At 43.1% G+C, this 15,394-nt stretch overlaps 1 protein-coding gene across 6 annotated transcripts in view; it reads left to right on the top strand.

Annotated features, from left to right (window-relative positions):
- gramd4a (GRAM domain containing 4a) overlaps positions 1–15,394 on the top strand; it is a 51,487-nt gene that overhangs the window by 21,991 nt on the left and 14,102 nt on the right. For 4 of the 6 annotated variants that reach the window (XM_085251286.1, XM_085251288.1, XM_085251291.1 and 1 more), the window contains 3 exons: positions 11,733–11,853; positions 12,844–12,905; positions 14,995–15,133. In XM_085251286.1, the coding sequence (XP_085107412.1) occupies positions 11,733–11,853; positions 12,844–12,905; positions 14,995–15,133 (322 nt within the window). The remainder of the gene's footprint in view (positions 1–11,732; positions 11,854–12,843; positions 12,906–14,994; positions 15,134–15,394) is intronic. The other 2 variants (XM_085251287.1, XM_085251289.1) reach the window with 1 other exon arrangement.

The raw sequence follows: 15,394 nt of genomic DNA, 5'->3' as shown, positions 1-15,394 counted from the left end.
TTTGTAATCATGCTTCCGGACGTGAGATCACATTAAAAAAAAAAAAAAGACCATAATGCGTGCGCGCGAACACACACAAATACACTCTTACTCGTAACAGAGCGTCATCATGGCCTTTTGCTCTATTAACTCTGGTCTTTTCTTCAGTTCTCGTCTTTGTCTTCAGACAGATCCCAGTGTATTCCCTCTATCTCATGTAGTCCCGATTCATGCACACATACCTAACCGTAAGCTATCAGATTAGCTTTATGGGACAGTGCTGTTTTGTTGTTGTTTTTAAATAGATGTTTTCATCAGTTAAGCAGTGCTGCTCATAATTCACTGCCTCCAATTAGCTTTGTAGCCAGTAGCAATAAATATTTCTGTTGTTTGCTGGTAAGTCAGGTTTCTATAGTTACTGAATGCTTGTGCTTTGAAGCTCTCAGCACAGTGTTAGCATGGGAGTGCATGTCCACCAGAGTGTTTTTTTCTGCTTTGACCCAGCATCACATCCTACTTGTAGAAGTGCTGACAAACAGTGGAGGACATGTTGATACTGCTGCTCCCCTGTGTGTTTGTACCTGTTTATACCATAGTATGATTAAAAACCAGTGAAAAGTGAAAATTTGGGTAAATATTGTCTTAGTAGATGTCAGCAACAAAAGGCCTAAAGACCAGTTGACAACCACTAGTCACTAAGGACAAATGAGGTTTCCATGACCAGTTGCGGGTGATTGCTAGAGGTGTTGTCTTTAGGTGAAAATGGTCACAAACAGTCAGTACTGGACCAGAAGCCTCCTTGCAACTGCATATAGTTGGTATGGAAGATGACAACACTTGATTACTATTTGTGAAAGTGAAGAGTGGCACACAAACCAGAAATAAAGACTGTTCGCTTTCAAAGTTCTACTTTGCTGTATTCCATACAAACTATGGGTTACCTTAGCATTTTGCCAGTGGCTAAAGCAATTGGCAGCCTCCAACCTCCACTCTCCACCTGGTTGGCAAACAGATATTTGTTTTCCAAGCGATGAGCCACGGGGTCACCGACTAACCTGTAGGCCTGTGTAGCTGAGGCTTTAGGTTTAAGTGATTATTGGATGCTGTGTGTGTTCTTTTTTTGTGTATTTGATTTTTTATTTTTTATTTTTTAATGCTGCGTCTGTGACTCGCATCCAAGCGATATGACTGAAGCAAAATGACTGAATTTAGTGCACCTTTTACAAGAAACTGGGCATGGCCACGGAATCACTGGAAAAGTTGTCATGGATGTTGCCATGGACAATGCCTCCTCTGGGCTAAGCAGGAGAGGGATTGTCCTGCTTGTTTTAACCTGTACAGTGTAGGCCAGCGGTCCACAACCCCCGGGCCATCGACCAGTACTGGTCCGTGAGTTGTTTGGTACTGGGCCACGAGAGTTAAGGCTCGGGTGTGAGATTTATGATTTTCGGGGTTTCTTTTATCATTTTTTTTTAAAAATCATTTTTATCTTTAACTTGGTTTCCCTGGGTCTTTTCCTGTGTGTTATGAATAAATCTTCTTTTTTTGGGTACTGGTACTGGTTTTATTTTGTTGTATTTATCCCTGTTATCTTTAACGGCCGGTCAGTGAAAATGTTGTGGGACATAAACCGGTCCATGGTGCAAAAAAGGTTGGGGACCGCTGGTGTAGGCTGCATAGTTGATGGTATGGGTGGTGGATCAGTGCTCATGGCATTGGTGACGTCTGTGAAGGCACAATTATCCGTGAAAGAGACTGGTTTTAAAGCAAGCCATAGGCGGGGGGGCAATTGCCAAAAATTTGTGGTGTTTGTTGTGCCACTCCAATATTAGTGGCCCCCATATGGCCACCCCTATGAAAAACCTCTGGAAGCACCACTGGCCATAGGAATGCTTTGCTATAAGCAAGAGAATATCAAATAACATTTTCTTACAGTGGTATTTGTTCAAAAAAAAAAGTCTAGAGATTGTCCACGAGGGATAAATTTATATTATGACCATGCTTTAAGATCACCGCATCTCTTTGATGGAGGATTCGCTTCGTGGAAAACTTTGTGTGTAGTGTCTGAACATGCTGCACACAAGGATGAGCACAAAGAGAACAATTTGTTTGAGTGATAACACTGTGAGAGTTCTGTGATTATCATGGGAATAGATGTGGAAGCAGAGGGGATATAACAGCTAGAGTCTGTCCTGTGGGTAAAAGAACTGAGCTGTACTGACCCTCCCACAAGTGATAAATGGTAGAGGTTAGTGCCAGTGGAAATCACCTCATGTCGTTATATGAGCCGGCTTAATTTCCTAGGCTTTCACTGCTTTCCTTTCTCTCATTCCTCTTGGTTCTGTCTCGCTATTATTCGTGTTCTTTTTTTTAAAATTTTTTTTATTTTATTTTATTTTTTACTCATACCGGCCTCTCTTTGCCCTTATTTCCCCTTTTTGTTTTTCTCTTCTCCCTACTTTTTATTCTTGACTTGTTGATGTTTCTATTTTTTTTCCTACCAGATTTTACATCACAAAAGGCATCATTTGTACTTGGAGCTAATAAAAGAATGTCTGCTAGCCAAATGAATTACCCACACCAATGCGTGGATCTCTCTTCTGAAAACATTGGCCCTTGTTCTGGTAGGCTAAAGTACAGCTATATTCTCACATTGCACAGTTGTAGACAGGCCTTCCCTTAATTGGGGTCTATTGGTTTTACCACTGCTAGTTCCAACCAGTTGTAAAGGATTAGGGGTGGGTGCAAGAGAGAGAGAGAGCGACAGTGCAGTTATCCTGTGTGAGGTCGCGTATTGAAGGTCACCGCAGGGGAACAGGCCACGCTTTGAGCTCTGCAGTGACTGGCTGGTCGATACGGTGTCCTAGCTGCTGCCCTACTTCTAACTGGGCAGACACACACAGGCAGCTGAACAAGTGAGCACTAGTAGAATCAGAGAATTCAGACTATAAATGCTGGAATTTTCTCTGCAGTAAAACTATTGGAAGGGTTTCATGGAATAGCAAGTACATCCCAGCTGCGTCACAGGAAGTGTTGCTACTAGCAGACATTTAGAAATTAAAGAAAGTAAGGATCTATATATTGGCTAAATATGAATATAATACAAGCACATATTGCCCCCCTGAAATAATAGGAGTATATCAGCAAAGCAAATATTGTTTAAACAATTTCAACCTTTCACAGGTGGAAAAGAGCTGAAAACACAGTAAAGGAGGTCTTTACATTACAGTTCACATGTTGTAATGTGTGAAGTGCAGAAAAAAAAGTTGTCCTTAGTTGGCTGTGTGGTTTCCCACAGCGTCAGCACAGTGTATGGATCCACGTTTGATTTGGAACAAATTTTAAACTAGATCCCCTTCCTGATGTAACTCTCCTATTTATCGGGGCTTGGGACCAGCACTAGGAGTACACTAGCTTTTGATTCCCCTGAGGCTGGATATGGGTCTCCTCCTGCTCTCGAATTGCTGATATCTTGCATCTAAAGTGACCGTTTTAACCACTAGATCATGGAGCCACTGTGAGAATTGAAATTCATCGGGTAGTCAAGCAGACATGCAAACAGTCACATCAGGACAGTGTTGTTTCACTCAAATCTAACAAGTAATCTAGAAGGAGGGATTCTTGCAGAAATGGCGGGGCGCTCGAAAATGATGAATACGATCTGGCACAGAGCAGTTGAGACACATTTTTTCTAAACACCGGGTCTCTGTGGCTTTTAAACCCCAAAACACGCTGTGCCAAAAATTGGTCCACCCCAAGGATTGGGTCCCCTGACACAAACAGAGTAACATAGTGTACGCTGTTAAGTGCCGGGAGGATTGCCGGGATTTATACATCGGGGAAACCAAACAACCTCTGGCAAAGCGGATGGTACAACACAGAAGAGCTACCTCGTCAGGCCAGGACTCTGCAGTCTATTTACACCTACAGGCCAGTGGACACTCTTTCAATGATGAGGATGTACACATCCTGGACAGGGAGGAACGCTGGTTTGAGCGAGGAGTCAAGGAGGCCATTTACGTGAAAAGGGAAGGACCATCTCTGAATCGAGGAGGGGGCCTAAGGGTACATCTTTCACCATCTTACAATGCTGTGATTGCAGCCATTCCCCAACTGTCTGTGAATGGTATGCATGACCATTGATCAGTGGGCTTTGATCAGTGGTTGTTGATCAATGGTCATGAGAATTTGCATAATTAAGATTAAGGAACTGACCTCCCAGCCCATTATTCCTTCACTGGACTGGTTTCAGTCATTATTCAAATGTACTGTTTATAAGATTGGGGGAAACCTGCAGTCAGCTGAGACTGAAGAAGTCACCTGGATGAGCGACGAAACATTTCTCCCACAAAACGCTACGTCCAGATGAACACAATCAACCCTTGGAGATCTGGCACAGTTCGGGTGAACTCTGGTGATCATTAGGTGATCATGTGTTGCCAGTTGTACTAAAATCTAAGCATTCATTTTTGTTCCACAATGAATCCTGTGAACTGTGGAGAGATGGACATCGAAAAGATAATTGGTTAGCTAGAAAACAAAACAGAGTGGTTCGGGGGTTGTGGTCAGTACAGGTTTTTCAGTGAGAAGGGAGATTTTTACTTTAACCTCCATTTAAATTCGTTTCTATTTCAATCAGGCTGAAGTCAGTCTAAAATTCTTATAGTTGAGCTTAGGTTATGCAACTGTTATGGGAATGCAATTTTCCAACTATAATAAATCCAAATGAATAGACACAGGGTCTGCAGCAGACCATAGAAAGTAGACCAGCAACCATTTTTCACAGAGAGGCCTTGGCTCAAGTCACTTTGCTATTCTTTAAGGGAAAAACATAGAAGAAGCAGTTCGAACTCAGACAAGCTGTGAATAATTACAACCACTTTATTGGGCAGCATGTCTTTTGTCATGTCTCTCTCCCCTCAACCGCAACCAATCGTTTTCATATCAGTTCAGTTCAATTTTATTTATACATCACCAAATCAAAACAAGAGTCACCTCAAGGCGCTTTAGATTATTAGTTAAAGCAGTGGTTCCCAAACTTTTTGCTAGGCCCCCCTTTGTTTTACAAGAAAATCCTCGCGCCCCCCCCCACCACCAAAACCCCGGCGCACAAACACATCCTCCAAGCACACACACCATTGCGGTTTATTTCACACCTCAAACATTTAGTAAACAATTAAGCAAATACAAGTAAACTGCAATAGTAGTAGTTAGTAATAAAATACACTACAAAGTCGTGATTTGGCACTATATAAATAAAATGTAGTTAAATTGGTTTATTGAAACTGTAATAAACTGTTGCAGCTCAGGGTGGCTGTGGCTACAATGTAGCTTGCCATCACCAGTGTGTGAATGGGTGGATGACTGGATGTGTAAAGCGCTTTGGGGTCCTTAGGGACTAGTAAAGCGCTATTATAAATACAGGCCATTTACCATTTACCATATTTTCACTGTTTTTGGTGGGAATTCAGTTCTGTCTGATGGCTGATGCAAAACAGCTTCTTTTTTCTAGTTTTAAATCACAAAGCAGCTGATAAACTGCAAGTTAAGTTTGCAAATGGTTATTATATAGACTAGGATGTGTAGAGGGTGTTTAAAGGCAAAAAAGTGGGTAATATGCGATCTGTCTTTTTAGAGCGTTCATTTAGAGGGAAAAACTTGTAAGGAAGTAACGTAGTAATGAAGAGTGTATTGTAATTGTGTAATTGCCTCATCACTCATTTCTTTTGCTGTGATGATGATTCATTGTCTTTCTAAATAAGCAGCCATAGTACTTGCTGCATGACAAGGATTTATTCTCCATCTAATGGGCAGCTTCAGTACACGCTGCATGATAATGAAGAAATTTTTCACGGGACCTGTCGGTTCCATCATACGTGAGCTCTTTACAGGAAATGAAGTCACTGGCATTGAAGGGGTCTGGACATTGCAGAGGCAGATGGTTTCTATATTTGGGAGTTTTGTGAAGAGGCCTTTAAGTATAATCTCGGTGTCGGTACAGTTTGGAATGGACAACATTTTAGATGATCTTCTCACTGGACTCACAAGTGTTACAGTTATCCTCATCATCATCAGTTTGTTTAGTCATCTTTCATTAGCTGCGGGGAAGCGTGTGAGAATGCAACAGTTGGCCATGTGGGTAGAAAAGTTCAGAGTAGAAATGAGCCGACTCACTGCTTTGTCAAAGCAGCATGGTTACCACCGAGTACTGTGCTCTTTGAGTGAGACATGGAAGTGTGCAGTAGCTAAATGACTAGCAGCATCTGTTAACAGAGGAAATGGGGTTCTGCACAATCCTCCGAGTTCACCGCATGGCATTTCTCAGACCCCGTGGGAATTGTTTTCTTTACAGTTGCCCGGTTTCCTTTTCTTACAGGGGAAACTGTAATCTTTACCAGATATCTGATGTAATGAAATCTGTGATGTGATTTAGAATCCCTAAACAGGAGAAATGTATCCTCCCTGCTGACACAAAATCGGATTATTGAACATTGCTCATCTAGGTTATTTATGACACGCTCATGTTTTTCTCCACCCCCCCCCCCCCCCCCCCTCTCCTACGTAAATATGAGTCTCACACAAATGGCCAATAGCAAACACACATACATTTAGAAAGAACACAGACACACTTTAACTCCCACACACGCTGCCTGTCAAGGAGTTTGGCTCGGCATCACGTAAACAAGAGGTTGACAAACACGGCATGAGACGAGAAAGACGTCGGGGTTGTTTTTGATGTTGCAGGAAGAACTTAGCCGTGAAGTCGACCTGTGTTGTAGAGGGGGGGATGAAGTGAGGACACCAAGCAAGTCCAATCTAGGTTATCCACAGACATCAAGGCCAGAGAGGAAGGCGGCCAAGGAGAGGGGGAGGAAACAGTTCGGTCCAACTACAGCTTTATATTTGGATGTCTTTTATACATATATATGTTTGGGAATGCAATGCTCTTACTCATACATAAATGTTCTCTGTACTTAATGATATAATCATATATCATATGGTAAAGTAAATCGGTATTTATAATTTATATATGATCAGCCCTTTTATGTGCAAAAAAGGCTTCATTTGAGACAAAGGTGAATCATCCAGCTCTGTCATCTTTTCTCATACAGAAGTGGGGAATAGAGAAATCACGTGTTCCTGTTAGTTGCTAGTTTCATTTTGGATGCCTGTGCCGTGGTTTCCCCTTCTCTTTTTCCTTAGCCAGAAGCTTGAATAGCCTGTTAACATCTGCAGATCGGCTGGAGGCCACAAAAATCGACCTTCCTTTATGCTCAAGTAAAAGAGTGTTGTGGAAAATACGGCAGTGAATGGGAACAGTGAGAGGCCAGTGCGAAGCAGCTGATTTTCCCTCTCTCTCCCGCTCTGTCTCTCTTATTCTCCGAACTCCCCCACCCCATGCCCCCACTGCTTTCGTGAAAGGAGCTATTGTCTCTGGCCTGGATTGAAAAACTCACACAGTACTTTTCCTTTGAGGACTTAAAAAACTTGCGTAAATGAAAAGCGGTTTGCAGTTCATGTCCAGTGCGTACAGTACGCGTGCAGACTTTTCTGTCCACACACATGCTTCTTCACACACACCTTCTTAAACCAAAAACACAACACATCCTCATCCACATGGGTCATATAAGGCCGCTGGGGTGTGTGTGTGTGTGTGTGTGTGTGTGTGTGTGTGTGTGTGTGTGTGTGTGTGTGTGTGTGTGTGTGTGTGTGTGTGTGTGTGAGTGAGTCTGACTGACAGCTCTAGTCTGCTGAGAAATCTCAGTTTCCAGGCCCTCTTAGTCTGCTGGCCGCCGAGCAAAGCTCCGCCTCTCTTTACCTCCACTGCCCCACTTCTCTTGTCACCCAGAGCCTGACACATGCAGACCAGCTCTGATCGCTGCTCATCACACTGTGTGGAGGCCTGTCACAACAGTCCGTTGTGCTGCTTGCGATAACTTAGTTTGGAGAAATCCCTGATCTCTGGATGAGGCATGTAAACATGGGACCTGTAGCTAAACTTTTACGGGCCTTGGAGGAGTTTTGAGGTCAGAGTGGGAGGGTTAAACTCTCCGGGCTGGACTAAAGCAACCTGCAGCCATGGCTGGACGTCAAGACCGACCCAAAGCGGCCACTCTGCCGTCCCGTTCCTGCAGCAGCGTCCCGGGGACCGGTCGATTGCAGAGGCGCATGGCCTTGTGCAGGATGGAGGACTGCACCTTTGACAGCTTTGAGTTGCTTTACAGTGGAGCTGTCGATAATTTCAAAAGCCATAAAAGTAACCTCAACCTCAGTAAGTTTGCCATCTTTGGAATATAAGCCGGACGTGACTAACACAAGCCAGCCTGTTTTAAAAGTGTTCTGAGGTCTGTAAGGTGCTCTAAACTTTACATTTTAAATTGCTGAATCCATGGAGGTATTTAAAGGTTACATGTAAGTGTGAATGATTAGATTTTTCCTCAGTTTATCAAAGAAGTTTTAACCAGATGAGGTATGTTTTTGTCACATTTGAGTTGGGAACCAGGACTCATCTGTCCAGCTAAATATAGCATCTCTACCTCAGTAGTGGATCAGGACCATAAAAAATTCATTGTATAGGTTTGGGCTCTACTAGCTCTAATAATGGTGTGACGAGACAAAAATGAAAAATTACATGTATGCTTTGATTTAGGAAATTTCTGTATAGTGGTTATTATTGTCACAAATCCTCATCAGCATTCAGGAATGCAAACATTTAGTTTTATTTTGGCTTTTTGACTCCAATTATTCAAAAAAGAAACTGCTATGTGTCTGCGTAACACAAATCTGGATACAGGGCACAGAAACCCCGCCCACCTTTTGTTTAAGAGGGGCAGCCAATTGGAAGAAAGCCGGCCTGAAGCGAGAGTAGACTTAAAGTAAGAGGGGATTGAAGTGCTGCATTAGGGCCCAATATGAAATGGTTAAGAATTACTTTGAAGTGTGAGTCATGCAACACTACTCCAGTACAATTTAAAAATGTGCATAACGATTCCTTTTAACTTGGTACAAATAAAACACCGTTAAGCAGTGCAGAACCTCCATCATTTCCATAATCTGCCCTCAGCATCCAAACCTTCCTTATAAAATAATGTATCATGTGTAAAGTTCATAGTGATGTTTTTGTAGCTTTTCTACAGATATTATGGTTTCATTCAAAGTCTGCAAAGAACAGAAGGTCAGCATGATTAAAAGTGACATCTCTTTGCATGGCATTTAGCTAATCCCCTGTCTGTGTTACACATAAATGGTCTAGTTACTAGCTTTCGTAATGGCTGAAGAGACCCTGTGATGTGGCAATCCAGGATGAAGATTTATATATAGAAGTCAGCAATCCAGTTTTAGGTGCAGAACAGGCATGTTGACAGTATTATTAATATGCTATCTGATGTAGAGGGCCTCTGTGGAACAGAAAAAAACAGATTGTACTCTATCCTTCCTCGTCCGACACACATAGCGTACAGTGCCAAGCTGTGCTGTATCACACACTTGTGGCCCCACTTCCAGTGCAGTGTTATGGACTCTGCAGCATCTCTATTTCTGGTGTTTTGAAGGTTATGGACAATGTGGAAGGAAACTACAGAGAGGGAATACATGCACGGGAAGGAGTGGAGCATGGGAGAAAGAAATTGGGGGTGGGGTGCAGGGAGTGGTTGTACGGAGCGGCAGCGTACGAGTGGGCATTAGTGGTAAAAAGCTGTGAAAACCACCCAAGTCATCTTATTAAGAAAGAGATCCTGTGGTTGGTTTGGTTATCATGTTACTTGACTTGAAGGTCCTTCAGCAGTTTCATCGGACTGCTCATCAGTGTTGTGGAAATAATGCAGATATTGTGGTAGAAACCAAAGCAGACCTAATGTTGCAGACACTGCTCCAGGTGATCACAGATGTTGCTTCAAGTCTGTGATCATGTTTCCAGCTTATTTACCACTTGTGGCTCCTCCTCACCAAAAGTTAATGCAGGTTTTTTTCCAGAGTATTGTCATTATCAATTCCTTTTCTGTACAGAGTGACTTTGCTTATGTTACACTAAACTCAAAGCTAAACTACTGCTTGTATCATACCCGCTGCTGCTGCTAGTCTTTTAATGTAATAGGTTTAAAGTTGGCTGCAGATCTTATGGCACAGGGCAACCATTAAGCAGCTTAAGCCCATTGCGACCTTTGGCCTGTGTTTTGCTTACTGTTATGTACACAGAGGCACGTTTTCATACATATTTGAATGCTGTGCCGATGGGAGGAGAGACACAGCCACTGTTGAATGTATGAGAGGAGTCATTTTGCATTTTGGGAAGTAAGAGATAAAATGATGGTTTGTTTTTCTTTAATGCACCACTGCAGAGGATTTTCAAAAGGAAGACTTCAAAGAGAGCCAAATTTTCCCAAACTGCTCTGAGTAAACTAGAAATGCAGAAGAAGAATCTGAGGCAGACGCATTATACTGGATGTATGTCCTCTCTCAGAGGCAGCACCCCAGGTTGAAGCCAGCGCTGTAGCTGCAGGAGGTTCTGCCAATGAATGTTTTATTAGTGTTAATGGGATGTAATAAAGGACTAGAGTGAGCTATGAGGCTGGGTGATGAGAAAGAGAAAGTGGCAGCTACAGTCTTGTAATCTGAATCCTCTCCTCGGGTGTGCGATGTTCTGAGAAAAGTGGGTGATTGGGGAGTTGCGCTGCTTTCATTGCTTTCTTTACTTTCAGCACTTTGCTACTTCAAGAACATGTTGCACCCGTTTCAGGTGATGTTTCTCGTTTTTAACTGAGACACCAACTTGTGTGCTTTTGAGGGTGTTCACAATGGAAGTGGTGCTACAGCAGGGCATGATTGTCCTCGAAGAGGCTTTGCTGATAATCAGAAATATTTCTCTTTAAGGTGGACTCGATCTGTCCTTTTGATTTTTGCGATTGCTTATTCGAGCATCTAATGGGTAAGTGGGTACTGATTGACGGGTGCACGTGCACACATTTCTGGCCTTCTCTTCTCCAATATTCATGTGCTCCTTTATTCAGGGGCAATAGAGTGTGAGACAGTGCTGATTTTGCACCCCAGGCTTTGAAAGTGCCGTTACCTGAAACCAATTGAAGCCATCACATGATTGACAAGGAGGAAGTGAGGAGGAGAGGTGAAGGTTATAGGCTATAAACAGGAGGGATAAAAGCAATATTTTTTTATTGGATTGAATTCTTTTACTGAAAATGGCATTGCACATAAATTTAAATCTTGCTTCTTATGTGCCTTTTTGTGACCCTGAGCATGTGAGAGTATGAATCTCATCATTTAAGAAAAATTAAATGTTACTGATATAGCATCTTTTATATTTTAAAGTAAAGCACATACAATATATCAGATGACCCTCTGGCGACAAACTTGGCGACAGTGGGAAGGAAAAAGTGCCTTTTAACAGGAAGAAACCTCTGGCAGTACCAGGGTCAGGGATCAGGATGAGCCATTAAAGATAACATAACAAGTTCCACATTGTGTCTTTTGTCCTGTCTTCCTCCCCTCACCCCCAACTAGATGGCAACTCCTCCCTAACCCTGGTTCTGCTGGAGGTTTCTTCCTGTTTAAAGGGAGTTCTTGATCTCCACTTTCACCAAGTTTTCTCATAGAGGGTCATGTGATTGTTAGGGTCTTTTCTCTTTTACAGTAGAGTCTTTACCTTACAATATAAAGGTGTGATATAAGGAAAATCGACTTGAATTAGATTGAATTAAATTTTCTGACCTCCAGTGTTTGTGTTGTTTTGTTTTCTCCAGAGGAGGAACTGAGGAAGCTGCGGGACGAGACCAGCGTGGACTCCCTGCGGCAGGAGCTCGAGAGGGAGCGAAGCAAAAGGATAGACCTGGAGCAGAAGATGAGCGATTTGCTCAAAACCAGGTGAGACGAGAAGACGGGACTGCAGAGTGAAGCACATGACGGGAAATGAGAGGACAAATGTATGAAAAGGGAAGTAATAGTTATGAAATGAAAGGAAAGGGTGACGCTGCACTTTGTAACAGTTCAGCTCAGCAGAGTTTACCACGGGGCAAGTTGGATGACGAGGGTGCCGGTGCTGCCCAAGGTTTCTGTTATAAATAGAAGCATCAACAGCTTGGTAGGCAGGAAATTCCACAAGGGGTGGGTGTGTGTGTGTGTGTGTGTGTGTGTGTGTGTGTGTGTGCGTGTGCTATTAGGGAGATGGAAAAAGGGAGAGGGAGGAAAGAAAACGAAAGGAGTCACGCGCTTGTCTGAATCTCCTCGCTGTCACACAGATGCTATCCTGGTGACAGGAAAAACCCACGCCTCTTGGCATCTACTGGGATACCCTTTACACTTGCGGGTGTGCATGTCTCTCTCTCATGTACTGTGTGTGTGTGGAAATGTTAGCTTGAATGCCCATGGGAAATTCTGCTGGTATTCTTCAAGTGATTGCCAGCGCTGAAACATGGCCTCAGGACTATCGAAAGCAGTTTAGGAATTTGTAAGAGGTGAAGTTAATGTACTGTGACCTGCAAGTTTTCCACTGTTAATACTTTGTCAGCAATATCCAGCATGAGCATAACAGACAGCAAACATTTCTTCTTCACTGGTATATGATTGGAATAAACAGTAAAACAAAGCATTAACACATTCTGGAGAAGCCTTCTCTTTAGGGAGAAGATCAATTCTGTCTTACGCTAGAATTTCCTGTCCATTACAAAGAAATATGACTGCAATTAAAGCCTTATAGATAAAAGAGCAACAAGTTTGCCGGTGCCAGTTTGCCGGCTCATGTACTTCTTAAAGTGTGAGATTGCAGTTCTGACAATACAGAAGTGAGACTGACACATGACAGATCTTTCCCTTAGTTTTTTCGTGACTATGTGTGTGTCTGTCCCTTCCCTTCAGGCTAGAGGACTCTCCACCACAACCTCCCAGAAAGCAGCAGTCGCCCTCAAACAACAGAACAGGTAAGACTCCAAGTGGACGAGAAATGGGGGGGTGAAGGTGGGCGAGTTGGAGTCTAAGGGAGAGGAAATGAGTCCTTGACGTCTTCTGAGTGTGGGAGTAAATCAAGAGGAGAGTTTGCGTGTGTGTGTGCACGTGTGCAGGGGAGGTGAAAGTGTAGGATGCGTGCAACGGAGCGCTCGATGGGAACAGAGTGGGTCGGAAGGGTTTGTGGGTTACTCTAGGACACGAGGCAGTATGTAGTGTGCGTGACAAACACACAGACACGTGCACGCAAACAGAGGGGTTTCCTGTGTGTGCTGTCAAGAGCAAGTAAGCAACACAACAAACCACATTAATGCATCGAGGCTGGTTCCTATCATTAGTCCAGATCGTCGCTGTTAAGAATGAGTCGGTTTTCAAAATATTTGCGCGAGGGACAAATGAGACAAGCTCATTAGGGCAATAACGGTCAGATTCTGATATGTGCTTTCTTTTGGTTTCAGGCTGAACAGTTACTCTCATAGGTTGACTTTCAGTGATCCAGGGATTGGTGTGTGTTTGTGTGTGTGAGATATTAGTGAAAGGGAGGGTGAGAGAGTGAGGCTAATTTTGGAAAATGGGTTATGATTGTAGATCACTTCATCTAGGGCAGACATAAGAATATGTTAGGCCGGCTTATGCAGATCCAGGTTTGGTAAAGTGAGGCGGTCAGTTAGTGGCAGCCTGTGAGGACTGCAGCACATCTCCTTCATCCACAGTTTACTGCGGTTCAGCCTGGAGTCTGTTCAGAGATTTTTAGCTCATTTTTCAGCTTTAAATAAATTATAAGATTTGTGTTAAATTGAATCTTCCTTCCTGTAGTTTGACATCAACATCTACATATATAACAAAGAGGTCCAGAGCGTGATCGTGCACCCACGCAAACGATCGCCATCATTTGAAACTTTTAAAGTTGTGTGTTTGCAGAGTCAACCTCCTGCTGCAGCAGTTACAGCACCCTAAACTTTGTAACACATTTCAGTGGTGATGTGGCTGTGATGTCACTAAAGGTCAAACTATAAAGAGCAAAAAAAGGAAAGGAAAAAAAAACCCCCATTACCACCATGAAGTGAAAGCGTTGCTATGTTACCCTCAGTCACATGTTAGTTTAAATGAGCTGGCACTCAGCTACCAAAGCCCTGCCGTAGATAATGTGAAAGAGAGAAATCGCGTCTGTTTGGGCCCTGGCAGTGGTGGCTTTGAAAACTGTAAATGTAACTGCTTCTAGCTGAATCGCATCATCTACAGCAGAAAAAACAAACTGTATTCATTCTCATATGGCAATAAATGTCTGAGCAGTCAGGCTGTTAGTCACCTGTGGGTACTACCACAACAAATTAGTGTTCACTTGAAACACCACAGCAGATTAGAGCTCTAGTTTTTGCTCAGGGGCACTTCAGCATTAGCAGTTGACTGTTGTCCTTGTTTTGACTGGCAAGTATGCAGTTTATGAGGATATCAGGCCCACCAGGCTGTTTTACTGCATGCAGAGAATACTAAGGTTATAAAATCCAGGCAGTTATTTACAGTAAGTCAGCTTATCGTGTAGAAAACACGGTTTCATTACACAAAGTGCAAAGTATTTTTTTTTATATATATATTTATTCACATGACAATAGCAAATTTAGCTTTTATGTAACAGCACAGGCTGCAAAGCTCTGTTGGTTCAGCTCACACCTTTCCACACAGCCATGTCCACCTGCCTGTGGTGATCCTGACTGTGTCATTTCTGTGGCTTAACCTGTAACAAGACTTAATAATGCAGAAAAAGCAGACACCATGGCCCAAAGCTCTCCCAATCATGTGCTTAGAAACACAGAAGCAGGCCTGGTGTGAGTCCTTGAATTTGCTCAGCTACCGTTGGATAATCACTGTCTGAGACCAGGCTTAAGTGGTCCAGTCTGGGTCCCATGACAGGGCAGGAGATAGGGTTGGAGTAAGAGTTATTGATAACATAAGCCCATCACATATCAGTGATTTTCTTTTAACAATGCATAATTGTTGGTGCAGGGGATTACAAAACTAAGTCGTGCTTATAGCAGCAAATCAAAGTTGATGTGTTTTCTTTAGCAGAGAAACAGCAGAAGGAAGTGTGGAGTTCACGGCTGCAGAAGTGGCTGTACGAGCGCTTCGGGGTTTACATGGAAGACTTCCGCTTCCAGCCGGAGGAAAGCACAGTGGAGGCTGAGGAACCGCTAAGTGCTAAAAGGTGGGTGAGATGTGGTCCTGAGCAGAACATAACTCCTCGGGTTGTTGAAGAAGATGTTGAATCGGAGTGCCCGGCGAGCATAAAAGCTTGTACCCTCACCCTGTAGCTGTCTCTGGTTTGATTTTGCACAGAGGAAGTGTTTTTGTTTTTTTTTTCTCATCGTACTTATTTTCTCTCCTCCTCTGTACAGAACAGTGAGTCATTACAGACGGATGAAGGCCAAAGTGTTAACACTTCCCCTCTCACATAAAGCAGCATTTA

The sequence above is a fragment of the Mchenga conophoros genome, linkage group LG17 (genome assembly GCF_057382185.1).
Source record: "Mchenga conophoros isolate Kocher_MC1m ecotype Shallow Benthic linkage group LG17, M_conophoros_male_GT1.1, whole genome shotgun sequence".
Taxonomy (NCBI): Eukaryota; Metazoa; Chordata; class Actinopteri; order Cichliformes; family Cichlidae; genus Mchenga; species Mchenga conophoros.
Note: the sequence above shows the minus strand (reverse complement) of the source record. Positions and strands in the feature narration are given on the sequence as shown.